Source organism: Hippopotamus amphibius, chromosome 17 (assembly GCF_030028045.1).
Source record: "Hippopotamus amphibius kiboko isolate mHipAmp2 chromosome 17, mHipAmp2.hap2, whole genome shotgun sequence".
Classification (NCBI taxonomy): Eukaryota; Metazoa; Chordata; class Mammalia; order Artiodactyla; family Hippopotamidae; genus Hippopotamus; species Hippopotamus amphibius.
The window spans coordinates 37,437,904-37,454,260 of NC_080202.1; the positions used below are offsets into that span (position 1 = coordinate 37,437,904).

Here is a 16,357-nt window from a genome sequence, read left to right on the forward strand (position 1 = left end):
TGCAGTAGAAATTGTGTGGCCTCTTGTGCTATTAGCCTTGTGCTGTGGTGTTGCCAACTGATTTCTCCAATTCTCTTTTCTCACTGGGCTAGAATGCAGCTGATTAAATAGGCCGTGACTCACATAAGCTCCCGTGTCTTTTTTATTGACTGCTTTATGGAAATGTATCACACTCCAAAGGGTCCCCATTGTTGTTGCTGTGCGCGGCTGACTGAGGAGTCATGTTTAGTGCTGAGAGATGGACTCCTACTCTGTCGTTTTTTACTGCAGAGCTGGTATGGGTGGGATACAGGCTTTAAAAGAATCTGGATGAGGAGAAGAAGATGTCTGAGAATTTCTTTTATCTTCATCTGCCGTGAAAGTTGGGTGGCCATCACTTCTGGATAACACTCTTCTCTGTTGATCTTATCTTTATGGCCCTACATCCTTCAGCTAAGTGAATCTTTTCTTTCTATGGGCTATTCTGAGAGATTTAGTTAAGTGCAGTGGTAGAGAGAGATTATGACACTAATGTAATTCTGTTTTCTGCTGATATAATGTGATACACCCGTAGGTTTATCCAAATAGTCATTTATTCCCAATAAATCTAAATCATTTCTTTTTTTTTTTTTCATTAAAGTGGTGATATCTTTTTTCAGGTACTAGACAAAAAGCCTCAACTTTTTAAAAAATTGTATACTTAAATATAAATGTTTTTGCCTTAAAATAGTAACTCGTACAATTGTTTGTGGCTTCTTCCTATTTTTACTGCCATCCTGCAAAACATTACATACTTTCTATTACATGTTAAGTAGCTCTGCAGATCAGTTCACTTGCCAGTAGGTGTGAGTTCAGGCATACAAGACGACTCCTGCCTCATTACACAGGACTGTGGCTACCGTGTGCGTCCTCAGGGCCACCAACGCTTGATCAGTGGGTCCCTGAGCTGACACTGAAAGAGGAGAGATCTTGATTGCCACAGCGGCTTCCCATCTTGGATTGGGATAGATCTGGATCCCATCTGGGTTTATCTGATACATCATGGAGGTAATGAGATGGAGTTCAGAGTCAACTTTACATTGAGAACAGTTCTGTTCTTGTGCTCACCACAGAGTGCCTTAGACATAGAAAACAATTAGCAGGATAAAAATTGATTTGACCTAGTTTTTTTTCCATAGCCATTCCAAACTTCACCTATAACCCCATTTTTCCCCCACTGCCCATAAGGGAATCCAGGCAAGAGAATTCATCAGTATAGATACCCTCTAGTAAGAAAGCAACATAACACATCTTACAAAAACACAGCATATAAAATACTGTATTTCCAGCGTTCTTACTCTTCAAAATCCTGTTGGTGAATGACCACGAGAGGAAATTCAGCAACTCACTCAGTGCCCAATTTTAGTAAACCAAGTATGACTTTTGGGGTGAGATGGTGGTGATGGTACTGTCCCTAGTGTCCTAAAATTAGTGACTTGGAATTCAAACATCTCTGCTGCATTATGTCTTTGTTTTCTTCGTGGTTGGATTCTTGGGTTTCGTTGGTGGGGAGAGAAAAGCCTCATGCTGATAATGTACTGAAAGTAAATGAAATTAAATAAGCGAAGCAGTGCTCATCACTACTTCCTTCCCCCCTGGGTAATTCAATTCAAGCTCTCTCTCTGATGGCAACTCACAGGGACTGTCTCTGTCACCCCGCTGGGGCCTGGAGTCTTAACATCTAAATAAAAGTTTCACTCAAGCATTTTTTATGCTCCTGCCAGCAGGATCAGTGAGCTGGTATGGGCACATTAATGTAATATTCATACTCACAGACTCTCCCCACACACGAGGCAGTGTCTTCCCATTTTCATAATTATAGATGTTCCATAAAATGGCATTTAGATTTGCATTAAAAAAGGAGGTTTGAATTCTAATAGAACGTTTAACATGCCTTTTATGATTCAGACTCTCGGCATCTTTAGCAAGACTGTGTCTCTAAGTTTAACAAGACCTTAAAAAAGGGAAAAAATGGTGGGAAGAAAAGATGGAAATCCAGGCTTAGGGGATACTGTTTTTCTCATCCCCTGTGTCTTTCATTTAATTTTTAGGCCTCTAGGAGCAATTTTTTGACAGCGCTGCAAAGAGGATGGGCTCTTCTTCAAAGGGCCTTCTCAACCACACCGGGTCCTCACCCGCAGTACAATCTGCTTCTGTTTTCTTGGAGAGCATTTTCAAAGAGATATTAGAATTTTCAGAGATGAGGGAGAAATGAAAGAATCCTAGACAAATGAAGTTTCTTTTGCCGCTGTTCATCTCATTCATGCACCCTGAGACCCATCTAGGAGGATTTATAGCAGTCACAGAGTTTGCTAACTGTAAAACACACAAATGAAAACAGTCCATGAACAAGGAAGTTGAGCAATAAGGACAGATAGGGTATAGAATCAGGCACTTAAACACCTAAAAAAGAAAGAAGCTCTTCAGATCTACATTGTTAAAACTAAGCTTGAAACAGCTTAGAAGCAAAAGGTAATTTTAGCTGCATTTTAAATCATCTTAAAATGTTATTTTTAAACAAAAAGTATGTAAAGCATGAAGCAAAGTGCCAATTCACAGCTACCACTGAATAAATATTCGTTTTTGTAGATGTTAAGAAAACAATTGTGTGATTGAAAAAAATTATTCCACCCAAGAGTCTCAATGTATTGTGTAGGTGACCCAGTTGATTCATATGCGTTGTGCCTTAATTTGGTTTATATTTTGTTTGCTTTCTAAATTTTTAAGGCAAACCAAAAGAGATTTGGCTTTGGAGACTGAATAGAATAAATATTAGGGTTATGCTAGCCCACTCCTTTTATTTCTCCTAATTAAGAAATATAGAGTTGCATTTTTAAACTATTTTTGTTGCTGCTGTCTCTCTCTCTCTCTTTTTTTTATGAGTAAATTCCTGCCTCTTTGTTTATGTCCTTTACCCCTCCCTTCTGTAAAATAAGTATAAACCCCAGTGGTGGAAGATAGATTAGGATCTTGACTTCTCAATAAATTTGTACCTAATGAGGCTCATTGAAAGCCAAGAATGTTAGCAGCATACAATTAAAGGCTGATGTCAGATTCAGGTCTTCTCTGTGTAAAGGCGTCTACCATTCTCAGACTCTTTTTCCTACTTTGACAAAACCAGGATTTGGCAGTTATTGCCAAGTTCAGCTATGTATAGCCTTTCTTTGTGTGAACTTAATAAAAATTATATTCACTAAGTTGGCTTTCTGTTTCTTAGAAAAATGTGAACGTGTGTATTTAAGCAAATTCTTGATTTTCTGGAGTCTTTTTCTTACCAACCAGTGCATATTTAGGCTGCCTCCCCTTGCACAAATTAATATTATGTTTAGATAATTTTAAGCAATTTTAGTATTAGATATGATTAAGAAGAAGGAAAATTTACTTTTCCCCCCAATCATCTAGAAATTTTCTTTTGTGCCATAATTAAGCAATAGCCCGTCTGCATCCCTTCATTAATGTAGGTGATTTCAAGTAGCCCAAATAAATGAAAATTCTGTCAGATTTCAACAAAACATTTTGCTCTTGTTCCTTTTAGGAATGGAAGACATCACAAGAGGCGCTCAAGAGCTTGATAATATCATCAAGCAAGGATACTTAGAGAAGAAAAGCAAAGGTACCGATTACACCCCCAGATCTCAGAACATTCCAAGAAGGGAATGAAATGAGGAGAACGAGGTCTAGCATAAGGGGTGCCTTCTCTATGCCCAGTACTCTGCGAGGCAGGTGTAAGGCCAAAGGAAGGGAAGAAAAGAGAAGAGTCTGGTGTTTGTGTGTAGGCTGAAGAGAGATGGCCCGAAATCTTCACTTCATCACAATAGGGACTGGTTCTGTCTTGCTCAGTGGTACACAGCAGGTGCTTAATAAATACTTGTTGCCTGAATAAGTGAATGACTAGGTTTTTGTTCTCATCTCTCAGTGTGCTCCCATAAAGAGTGCAACTGTGTTGCCAGGAGTGTAATTTTTATATCATACGTGAGGCAGCCCACTTTCAAGTTTCGGACAAGCCCACATCTTCAGCTTTCCCTCTTGAATTTAATTAGGTTCTAGTAGGGTTGGAACACCAGGTTTAACACTCAGGCAAATTGGCTTAGCACAGAGAAAGCCTTGCTCATGCCTGTGGCCTGGAGTGTCACTTTGGTTTGCTGAAAGGCAACACATAAAGATCCCATGGAGAATTGTATAACTACAGGATGAGATTAGTACCTGAAAGATATAAAGGAAAAGTAAAGAAACAGCTGAGGTCAGAGCAGGCAAAACATGTTTGGAACTTGGACCTTTAACTGAGTGAGTCCTCTGCACTCTGAGTCAATATGGGATAACCTGTGGGAGTGAAAGGGAGGGTTTTACAGTCCATTAACCCAGGAAATAAAACAATAACACACTGGACTGTGTGTTGTTGGATTTTACGGACTCTTTAGTGACTGTAGTTACCTGAATTTATGTCCCTTACTGCTGTTCCGTTTAGATCATAGTTTCTTTGGATCAGAGTGGCAGAAGCGATGGTGTGTTGTCAGCAGAGGCCTCTTCTACTACTATGCTAATGAGAAAAGTAAGTGTTCTTCATTTGCACAGCAGCACCTCACTCCTGGATGCAAGCACTTCGTAAATTCTCAAGCACTTAGATCTCAACTTAGCAGTCCTTAACTAACACCCATAAAGGGACATGCTTGGGAAAGAAATAAACTTGGGTAAATAATACCTTGCTCATCTCCAAAAACTCAGATGCCAACTTAGAAATTATAGCCCCTTTAAACACTAGGACAGTGTGGTCAGCATATCAAAAGGTTACCTTTTATTATGACTAATAATACATTATCAATACCTTGGCATTTAAAAAAAAAGAACCTCAAACACTTTATAGGCATTAATAATATAGTTAAAATATTGAAAAAAATTATTCTGAGAAGGATTTTAGCAGCTTACCAATGGCCCAGAAATAGAACCTTTAAGTCCAAACTCTGAGAGAGCATGCTCTAAACTTTATCCTCCTGGCTCCTGGGACATAATCCAGTGGACATCCCTAGAGCCATGGAGTGTTGAGACCCAAATGGTTGCTGTGCCTGAGAGACACCCTTCAGCCAGATGGCAGCAGCAGCGAAGTGTTGACTCAAGCCAGCTTCTTAATGAGCCACCACTGACTCAATCAAGCACGACACTCATGAGCTATCCCTAAAAGACCTCTCATCCATGCCTAGCACAGTTGCTTAGTTCGTGAGAAGGAATAGAGGATATAAGCACAAACTGGAGGCAGCTACAAATAAATACAAGCTAAAAGTTATTATTGTGGGTGAATGCAAACTTTCAAATAGGGGATACCCTCCTGCAGGGTTAGACTGCCCCCGGAGTAATTCTATAAAACAAGAGGGAGATAAAGTAAAGTAGCAGTTCTTGTGGGGGATTTCTTTGGGATCTACCACCTTCTTACAGAGGGCAGTCATCCAAAGTAAATCCTTTATTGTCCTTCCAATAATTTTCTGTTTCTCCTCTCTTCCTTCTTTCCTGGACTTATTCCTCTCCCAAAGCCTGGATATCCAGTCAAGGGAATAATCAGATACCTACCCATTTGCCTGTGGACTTCCTGTACTTTTGGCACTAAGGTAGCAGAAAGAATAGCTTTGCTAAGAATCTTATGGAATCCTTAAGATTTGCTCTTGGACTTCAAGGCAGTTACCTCACTCTGCCTCTCTGCCTGCAACAGGTATCACTGACCTTCATCTTGGGTTCACCATCACGATTCCTCAGAGCCTTTCCCATATAGGGGTAAAGTGTGAAGCCCTACTTGGAAATGATAGCAGCTCAAAACCTGAGTAACAAGCCCCTTGCATCCTTCCAACCCCCAGCCACTCTCAAATCCAACAACTATAATTTCTCCCCTGAATTCTAGGCATACAAGCCAACCAGGTTTTATTTTCTCATTTTAAACCTTCAAACTAATATAACATATACGTCTTTGTGAAAATGTTCATCATTTCCCTTGCATTTAAATACATGGTTGGCATATCTGGATATAAAACCAGCCATCACGTTCATTCATTCAGAATGCTTCCTACTCAAGGTGAGGAGGGAGAGCAAGAGCGAGAGGCTTGGCGACTTTTATTGACCATTTTGCCGTCAGAGTGAAATAAAATCTGGTGACCAAAGAAACAACAAAACATTTTAGTGGCCAGTTAGAACAAGGAGAGATACTTTAACAAAAAAGATTCTGGTGTCAAAAAGCACTGTTGCATGGCTCCCTTCTCGCCAGTTACTTCTTATTGGGCCCAAGACATTTTCTTAGTAAGTATAGAGTGTTTGTGTATTTCTTTTAGCTCAACCAGGTGAGGACAGATTCTTTTTCTTTTCTTTTAATATTTGCTTCCCACTGCCCTTCCTCTCATCATCATCATCAAAAAGCAATTCACTCCACATTACACGGGACAGAAAGGATCCCTCAGACATGGTGGTTCCATCCTTCTACATATTTTGCCTGAACCACACGATGAGGACACAAAATCTTTGGGAACCACCCCCTATTTTTCTGTTTCTAATTTATTTTTTTTAAGAGACTGACAGGCAGAGCAGTCTCTCCTTTCACTCATTTAGGGTCCTTTTCCTTTTATCTCCTTCCTCATCATCTAATGATACTCAACAGTACTCTGCTACTTCCCAATCTGACCTCTTGCAAGAGGGGTAAAATACTGAGTTTTAACCTGGTGTATCCCCCAAAAAATAAATAAATAAATAAATAAATAAATAAATAAAAATACTGAGTTTTAATCATTCTCCCTCTAGCATAAATTCCCACCTGACCAGCAAGAGAGAGCAGTCTAGCCCAAGTGCTACATAGGGCATAGAAGGAGAGCCCGGGAACTTATAATGCCCCCTTGTGCTGCTGTCCCTCCCCTCAAATGTGCTCCGCTGGCCCTGATAATTATGTTTCGGCTCTATAATAGCCTTCAAGAGCCTCACGTTTACGGCCACACTCTCCCTGCTGTAATAGTTCCTTCTTTCTGTTATTATAGATCTCTTAACATTCTAATAAATTCTCTGTCTCTGTTGCACTCTTTTGGCAAAATAACCTTTCATGTTGCATTTCCCTAACTTGGCAGTGATATCTGCCTTGCTGTCACAGTAGCCTCTTCTTAAGCTTCTGTAATAACCTTTCCTTGACTATTGTGGTTCCTCAGGGATGTAACAGCTGTTTCTGTGCTTTTATTTTACATCCAGAGAAGATGCCCTCCCTTGGCAGTTGCATCTCTCTGGAGATACAGGGAGCTTTCCTGTTTTGCAGGCAAGCAGCCCAAAGGGACCTTTCTCATTAAGGGCTACAGTGTACGGATGGCTCCCTACCTGCGAAAAGATGCCAAGAAAGAATCCTGCTTTGAGCTGACCTCCCAGGATAGGCGCAGCTATGAGGTAGGATGAGCCGAGGAGGTGGAGATCCTTATTAGTGTTGCAGTATCGTTCCATGTTGCATGTGAGTCGTGGTTGCTATTCTGGGTTCCATCCTTTCTTTGTTACCTCTCGTTTCTTACCAAGACCTTCTCTCTTGATACGTCCTCACCTTTGCTATGTCATGTCCACCCTCCTGCTGCCACCTTCATCCTAAATACTGCTTTTGCTTGGCTTCCGTCTCTTCATCCCTCCTCTTCTCATCTCACTCTGTAGGTGAGAATCTTGTCTATTGCAGCACGCAATCTAATTCTTTATTCAGAGTCTCTAATTTCATGGCTTTAATTCCTACTCTATTTTTCAACTGATTATTTTCACTTCCTTCCCTGAAATCCAGAAAAAGAGAAATCTGACTGTAGAGTGAAAAATAATTCATTTTCCCATATGCATCTTGCTATCCAAAATAATCTTCCTGTGTGTAGATACATTGCATATCTCTGGAAGGGTTTCTAAAACACTGGTAGCAATGATTACTGAGTAGTAATAGTGACAACTGAGGAACTAGAGGACCTGAGTGCGGGTAAGAAAGCCATTCTTCACTGTGTTTATTTTTATATATTTTGATATAATATAAAAGGTAATACAATAGATAATGCATTATAAAATTAAGGCAACAAAAAATGTCTATGGGAATACAGTGATTTTCACCAAAAATATACTTTTACCTGGATGTAGGTAAATACACGTATTGTTTCCTCCTTGTTGGTTATATTTATCACAGTTTTATTAAAACAAATTAGAAAAACTGTAGCTAATTTAAGAAAAAGAGAAAAGCCATGCTAAGGTTAATATTAACCATTGAGTAACACTTTGACTCTTCAGGTTCTTCTCAGTGCTCATCCTTTTATGTTTCTACAGTATCATAGCCCTTATTTTGATAAAATGACCTAGGTCTTAATCATGCAATTTCAAAAAGAATTTTTTAAGTTAAACTAAACTTTTCTATAAAGTCTTTTGTAGATATATCTAAGTTACTTTTAGTATTCTTATTTGCTTCACCCAGATCCAGATAAAAATTTGTATGTCTAAAGCAGTTTCCCTAGACATTTTTTATAGAAATGTCTTCTTAAGAAATCAAGAATGACAATATTTATTAATAAGTTTTAAACAGGAATCTAGGTTTCTTATACAGAACGTGTCTTTATCTTACCCTAATGGACAGATAATAAAAATGTTTTTCAGGAACAGTCATTTCAAGTTGATTCATTCAAAATAAAAAATTACTAAAGCTTGATGCTTGACTGGCCTGTTTTGTGAATCAGAATGTAGCATTTGTTTACTTCTTCTTTTCTTTGGCCAATTGAATCCAAGTCATTACCATGGTCTGTGGATTCTTCCTCTACAATATCCTTTTAATCTTTCCCTTCTGATTTATTCCTACAGTCATCACAATAGTTAAGTCCCTATCACTTCACACAGAGGACTAGTTAAGTAGCCTTCTAGTTGATCTTCTGTCTCTAATTTCTCCCTATTTCAATCTCTCCTACTCACAACTATTGAAAGAATCTCCCACTCCTTTTGCTAGAATTTACAGTGGCTTCCTATTGCCTACATTTTAAGTGTGATTTTCTAAAACTCAGAGCCCTTTCATCAACTCTTCTCTGATCCTCAACTCTCCAGCTTCATCTGTTACTGTTCTCCAATCAAGCTGATCTGCCTACCCTCCCTATACATGACGGTCTCGTTTCTAATCTTTGGCAGCTGGTTCTCTCTACCTGAAATGTCCAGCTCCCTCCACCAATTTCCACCAACTTTTTTTAAAAAACCAACCAAAACAGTATTATTTCAACAAGCCTCCCTGGCTTACCCCGCAGGCAACGATAAGTGCTCCCTGTCTTCTCTCAACACCCAGCTGTTATCCCAAATGCACTTACTTTCTAGTGTTCCCATGTCAAGTGTGTGTGCTGTCTCCAAAAAGTGACGCATTGATCTGAAGTCAGGAGCTTCGGTTTGCCTTTTTTTTTTTCTTCCTGTAAACTGTTCTCAATATATGCTTGATGAATGAGTGGGTAATCAAGTAAGTGAATGAATGCACCTGAACATGAATTCTGGGTTCAAATCCAGCTGTCAACATTGGATATGCAAAATTGCTGAAGGAAAAAAAATCACTTTGAGTGGGATTTTGATCTTTTTTCTAAATATTAAGCCAGCAGAGAATCCTGAGCTTTCAACTTGACTCTGCAGCTCAACTCACAAGATTCCTCCCCTTGAACCTCCCTATAGGATTCATGGAAATTTTAATAAAAGTGATAAATTAATTCACCAATTTTTCTCTAGTTTACAGCTTCTAATCCAGCTGAAGCCAGAGACTGGGTGGATCAAATAAGTTTCTTGTTAAAGGGTAAGTATCATTATGACAGAAACAATATTTGAGTGCATTTGCAGTTGAAGTTATATTACATAATATAATGCACGGGTTTCAGTACATTTATCTACCCATTCTCCCTATCATATCCCTTGCATGATAACAACAAGTAGTACCATGTATGAACCAGAAGGAAAAGAAACCATCAACCTGGAGATGACCTCTGATGTCATTCTAGCTCACCCACCTACCTACAGGCAAGCCTGTAATATTTCTAATCACCAGAAAAGAGATGCTGAAAATCAACTCAGCTCAATTCAGTGTCTCCTAACACCTTATATTCTGGAAAAGAAATTCATGAGACTAAAGTCATCTAGATGTGGTTTAGGTCCAAAATCTTCCAGTTTTAGTCTAGTAGAAATCTAAACTCATCTAGGTGGCCTTCAGGAGCTTCGGACATTAAAAACAAATTGCTGTTTCCCAAGCCACAATCAAATGTTCCCTGCTTTGGATGGGAAGAGTCTTGTCTGCAGATGTTAAATGACTGCTCTTAGAGTACCCTCTGCTGGCCAGCCTGTAGGCACAGCAGTGACAGTTGCCCAGGAAGCCTTGTCTGGGAGTGGCCTAGCAGGTAGAAGTAGCCAACCTTGCGTCTCTGTCACCTGGCATCAGATAACCCTCATGACGGTATACCTACATGATGGCAAGACCCTGCCTCTGCAGAAAGGCAGAAACACCAACTTTGTACATGGCCCCAAGACCTAGGGAGAAGTACATCAACCTGAAAACACCAAGCCTTTTCATCTCCTGGTTTTATTCTGCTATAAGATTTTATTGTGGATAAAAAGAAGGAAGCATCAGAGCTTTAATTACAATTGCCTATTTTGTTCAGTTTATGCCTTTGCTATCACAAGAACAAACTATTGCATCTACCAAGAGCATCACGTATAATAGACTAGAACTAGGCAAACATGAACATTGATGGCGAGACTACAGGGTACACTCTCATCTAGGTGCCTTGGATTTATGCGTGTAATATACCCCTAAGTGTGTAAACCTCAATAAAACTCCAAGCAGCTTTATTGAGCTGTACCCTGTGGTACTTTCAGAGTCCCACATTGAAGAAATTATTCATTCCATTTTATTTTAAAACAAACAAAATAATAACATATGGTTTAAGCCACAAATGTGTCTTTGATCCCTTCCTCATATGAGGTGGCATCAAAATTCAGATGAAAATAGTTGCAAAATCTTTATTAAAAGCCTAATCAAGCCGAACAGTTTTATTGTGGTTTGAAATGAACATCGGATGTCTCTCCATCCTTTCCTTCCCCAGAGCACCCTGCCTGCTCTCGCCCATCCTGCAGAGGCCCCTCAGCAGGGTTTCAGAGAGCACTCTGTACTACATGTCAGAGAATGAACCTTCCCAGTTCCCCATTGAAATAAAAAACCAATCTCCCTCTCCAGCCCTGTGCTCCCCAGTGCTGTAATGGCTCAACATCCTCTATGCAGTGACCCACTTTAAGGTCAGCCAGACTGTACAGTTGCAAAAGGACATGGTAACCACATCACTCAGCCATTCCATTTGGTCTTGTATTACTGTTATATTTTTCCCCATCCCGCTTTCCCTTCCTCTTCCACTTTTGCCCACTTTTCTCTTTATGAGCAAACTTCTCTGAAATTCTGCAGTGAGATCATGGGGGAGATGAGCTTGTGACAGCTCAGGTATCCTTTGGAAGCCACCATAGTTCCCAGGCTCTGTACGCCCTGGGAAACCCAGGCCATCACTCACCATTCCAGTTTTCCAGTTGACAAGCTGTGCAAGGCACACTGGCATTTCCTCTTCTGGCCTATTTTCTTCCCTTCACCTCGTGTGCTCATTCACACACCCATACTTTTCAGGGCTGCTTCATCCTGATCAAGTTTTATTGCAAGGAAGGATTTATGTTGATGGTTTAAACCCGACGCAGTGCTAGTCTGGCCTTTTCTGTAGATTTCCTGCCACCAAGGCCCACATTAGAAATAACAGCACTTAACCTAGTGTTTCATTTTCTTTTGACATGTTTTATTCTCATCCCTCCTCCTCCTTCTCCCTCTTTCCTTCCCTGCCTTATTCTTTTCTTTTTCTCCCTATCTTGATTCATTCCCATCTCTGCCCTGGCAGACCTGAGCTCCTTAACCATTCCATGTGAAGAGGAAGAGGAGGAGGAGGAGGAAGAAGGGGATAAAGAGGAAGAGACATATGATGATATCGATGATTTTGACTCCTCAAATTCTGGTTCCCAAAGCAGACCCATTATCTTGCCTGGGAGTGTAGGGCTCAAAGAGCCCATGGTGGAGAAAGAAGAAGATATTTATGAAATCTTACCAGGTGAGAAATTTCATCTTCTAAGTAGCTTCCTCTAGTTTAGAAACTCTTGACCTGGTAGAAGAATATAACTTCAACAACTCCAGAGGAAGCCAAACCTCTGAAGCAGACACTATAGGGAAGCTTCCGTGGAGCTTCCGTTATACCCTGCACAGAAGCTCTCCCCTACTCTGGGGCCAAGCTGGGTTGATCAGGGAGTGTCTTTCATCTCTGCATGTGAAGTAATTTATTATAAATATCAACAGGTTAAAGAGTCAAGAATACTCATGTTGGTTTTTGTTGGTTTACTGAGAGTTTCCACCCACCCAAACTCTGTAGTTTGAACTTCTGTGTAATTGTGAGGATAATGGAAAGTGGCCTCAAATGATGAAGCATATGAAAAGACTGAAGAAAAATAAACACTGACAAGCCTTTTCAGTAACACAGTAAAGCCCTGATAGAGCACTGCTCACCGTTGCCTAGCTCAGCTATACCACGAATCAAATCACATCTCTTGCTAATAAGCTTAACATGTGTCCTCTGCCCACCATGACAGCAGGTCTACTGTACATATTTCTTTTTTTCCAGAGGCATGATAACCGGCATCTCAAAAACTGTGTAGTCATCACTGCTCCCGCACAGCCACTTCCTGTGTGGGTAACAGCAGCTGTTGAACGGTGCAGAGCACAGTGGGGGTCAGACTGTGCAAAAAACGAAGCCTGAGCCTTTTAATTGTGAGGTAGTTAGACCACAGGAACGCTGAATCTTCAAGTCCATTCAGAAAGATCACTCCTGTGGAAATTTGCCAGGAGTTCAGTGCTCTGCTGAGAAATTCAAGTTAAGCCTAAATTTATAGCAATTTAAACCTCAATCCCAGATGAACCTAGGAACTAAGGTGAACCTAACACTCGGGCCCCTGAAGACAGGGCTGTTTGCTAAAAAGCATTGTCAGTAAGCAACTGGCATTTCAAGGCTTCCTAAGAAGAGGGTCCAACCCTGTCAGCACCACATTCACCCCTCCCTTGGGGAGAAGCCACGTCATTGCTTCCTGAGTCGAGGAGCAGGGCTGTGGCTACACATCTCCTGGCTGGGACCTCACCCACCCACCCACCCAACAAGGAGAGCCTGCTTCTTCTCCCAGCACTTCCAGCCTCTGCCAGTCCCAACTTCCCCAGCCTTTTTGTTGTGTTTTATTATGCAAATGATATCTTGGTTGAGGTCGAGCCATTTCTTGTGTCTGAAGTTAAAAAAAAAAATGATAATTTCCTCAGCAAGTCATCGTCGTTAATGAAGTTTTACAAAAACAGATACAACCAAAGGAAAATAAAATTTCACAGGTGATAAATTTTTCCAATTTCCCTGGCAGAATTCGATAGGATTGTTAAATTAAGAGTGAAGGTGTCTGTTAGAAAGCAACGAGCAGTGATGGGTAATTTTATAGAGTGGAAAATTGAATCAAATTGCTACATTAAAACACAGCTCCTCTGAGAATCTTCCCTTTCACAGTCTGCTCCATTGCAACAGCAGGGTGCAGAAATGGATCCAATTCACAACACTCCCTAAAAGGAGATGTACTCCCCAGCTTGGCCAGAGATTCCTGGGGAGCTCACATTCTGCTTACTGCTGTCCAGGCTGGGGGAGATAGCCAGGTGACACTCCACTTGGGGTTACAGCTGTGGAAGAGTGCTCTGGGAAAGCCTAACAGAACCCACTCAACCTTCTGGGGAGCAAAGAAGGGCTTTTTCATGCACCATGTTTACTTCTCAAAAGAGCAAGGAAAAGGGAGCTGATGCTCAGACACACAAAGCAAAGGAGAGTAAAGGGAACGAGGCCTCGGAAAATAAGATGGGCTTGAGACCATCATCCTACCCCGGCGGGGGCGGGGGGGGGGGGTCAATGAATGTATGATGAGTTTCTTAACAACAATCCTTCTCACACCTCTTAAAATCCTACCCTTGGCCATTGTGGCACTGCCCAGGCTGCCAAGGTTTGCACCAGTTTGGATACTGGAGTGGACTCCAAGGGCACGGAGACTCGTCTGCTTTCTCTAGGAAAGCCACTTGCCCTATGCTCACAACAACTGTCCCTCAGAAGTGAGGAAAGGCCACATCATAGGAAAACCAGGGTCTCTTTCCGCAGGTTAGGGCAACGGCAGCCAGCTAGCTTATTAAGTTTCCAAAGGACAGGGCTGTACCCAGCCAACAGGTTCTTTCCCAAAAGCTTCTATCCATCACAGTTTTTAGAGACGGCAGTGAAGCTGGGATATATTGGCATTTAATTATGATATGAATATTTTAGACACACGTCTCCATCAGCCAGCTTCCTGTCCACGCCGTTCAGCTTGGTGCTTCTGAAATTGCTGTTAGCTTTGCATGTGCCACACGACCCATCCTGGAGGGGTTGAGAGGGACTGTGAGGGAACCTGACACCGTCTCCCCTCGGCCGCCATCTCACAAGACCACCCACCGAGCAGCGGCATGTGAGACACAGCACGATGGGTGTTGCAGGAGAAATGCTGGCTCTGGGTCAGGATGGACTGCTCTGCCACCTGCTAGCTCTGAGACCTCAAGCGAGTCACCTGCCTTGTCTCTCAGGTGTGATTTTTCCCACCTGTAAAATGGAGATAACAATAGTAACTGTCATAAAGGGGTGCGTGAGAAGCCTGGAACTGGTGTGTGTAAAGCACTTGGAGCCCTAGCATACAGGAAGCATTCAATAAATGCTGGCTCTTCTCCATTTGGTGGCATTTAAATAGGAAGTGTTACCTCCCTGAAGAATTGGGAATCGGCTTATTCCCCACCTCCACCAGCCAGACCTGAGACAGTCCGGTTAGACATTTTCAGCGATATGTGCGAAGCAGGTGAAACTGCAAATCCTGAGCAGAGGGAGTGTGGCTCCCGCCTCCTGCTCAGGCCCATTTTTACTGTGTGCACAGGTGCTGGGTGAAGGGACAGTTGGCAGTAAGGTTGGGTTGTGCTAACCCATCAATAGTCAGATGACTCGGGCCTCTTAATGTGTGTCTCGTGGTAACAGGTAAGTGTGCTTTATGGAGAATATTTAGCCTTGATGGTTCTGCCTCTCCTTCCTCTTCGGGATGGGGTCCACGCCAGCCTCTCTGTCTCTATAGGGAAGGCTGTGTAAGTACGAGTGCCTCCCTTCCAGAAGATAATTTCGATGGGCTTCCTAGTTGAAAGAAAAGTGCCCGTAACGCATACCAAGTCAATACAAAAATGTTTTTTCCTAATCAAAATAATGTATGGATCATCAAATTAAATGTACTACATCACATTCATCATCGGATAATTAGCACTTGTTACGTGGCTAGCGCTCTCTTTCCCTTGAGGGAAAACCAGAGCACTCGAGGTTTTCAGTCAAGACCACAATGTTAGTCCCGGATAATATGGTCTCAGGGTTGGTATCCGCTGGGGTTTCTGAACATCCCTGTTAAGAACATGAGGGCCCTTGATCTTTAAGATCTCATTTGCAGTAGATTAAACTGTAGGGATCTACCAACAAAGAAATACTAAAGCAATATGTGGAAAATAGGAGGCTTTTCTGAGCCCTCTCTCACCCCTCCCCAAAATTATTTTATAGTCTAGCACAGGCCCAGTTTCATGATTCAAGATTCCATAAAAGTACAGATTTTATCAGGTTTCTCTTTGTCTGGGGCCCCAAGCCTGGTATCCAGCAAGGCACCTGAGACCATTGAAAAGCTGTAACTGGGGCCTTGCAGCAGCTGCAGTGGCAACAGAATCTGGCTGTGTTCTCTAGAGAGATTTCAGGAGAGCAAACGGAAAGAGAGAAAAAGAGCCCTCCCTGGGAATTTCTATGCACATTCTGATGCTGCCCACACTGCCCTGGAGGGTCATTAAAGACCCAGAAACCAGATTGCTTTACAATAAAGCATATGACTGGGTTTTATTTTTTTCTTTTCCAATTTGAGTCAAATGGAAACAAGCATTCTGTGGAATTATTTTTCCCCTATACAATTGTCCAGACCCACATGAAGAGGGAATGGTAATAGTAGGAGGTCTAAGGAGAGAAAAAAAGCAGCTATCAAAAATACAAAGTTTAGGGACTTCCCTGGTGATTCAGTGGTTAAGAATCCACCTGCCAACACAGGGGCACGGGTTCAAGCCCTGGTCTGGGAAGATCCCACATGCCACGGAGCAACTAAGCCTGCGTGCCACAACTCCTGAGCCTGTGTGCCACAACTACTGAAGCCCGTGTGCCATAACTACTGAAGCCCACATGCC

The 16,357-nt window shown here is 41.7% G+C and overlaps 1 protein-coding gene across 1 annotated transcript in view; it reads left to right on the forward strand.

Moving 5' to 3' along the window:
* Positions 1–16,357, forward strand: part of SKAP1 (src kinase associated phosphoprotein 1) — a 280,311-nt gene that overhangs the window by 227,467 nt on the left and 36,487 nt on the right. The window contains exons 5-9 of the mRNA XM_057716290.1: positions 3,554–3,631; positions 4,484–4,567; positions 7,289–7,413; positions 9,727–9,790; positions 11,919–12,125. Of these exons, the coding sequence (XP_057572273.1) occupies positions 3,554–3,631; positions 4,484–4,567; positions 7,289–7,413; positions 9,727–9,790; positions 11,919–12,125 (558 nt within the window). The remainder of the gene's footprint in view (positions 1–3,553; positions 3,632–4,483; positions 4,568–7,288; positions 7,414–9,726; positions 9,791–11,918; positions 12,126–16,357) is intronic.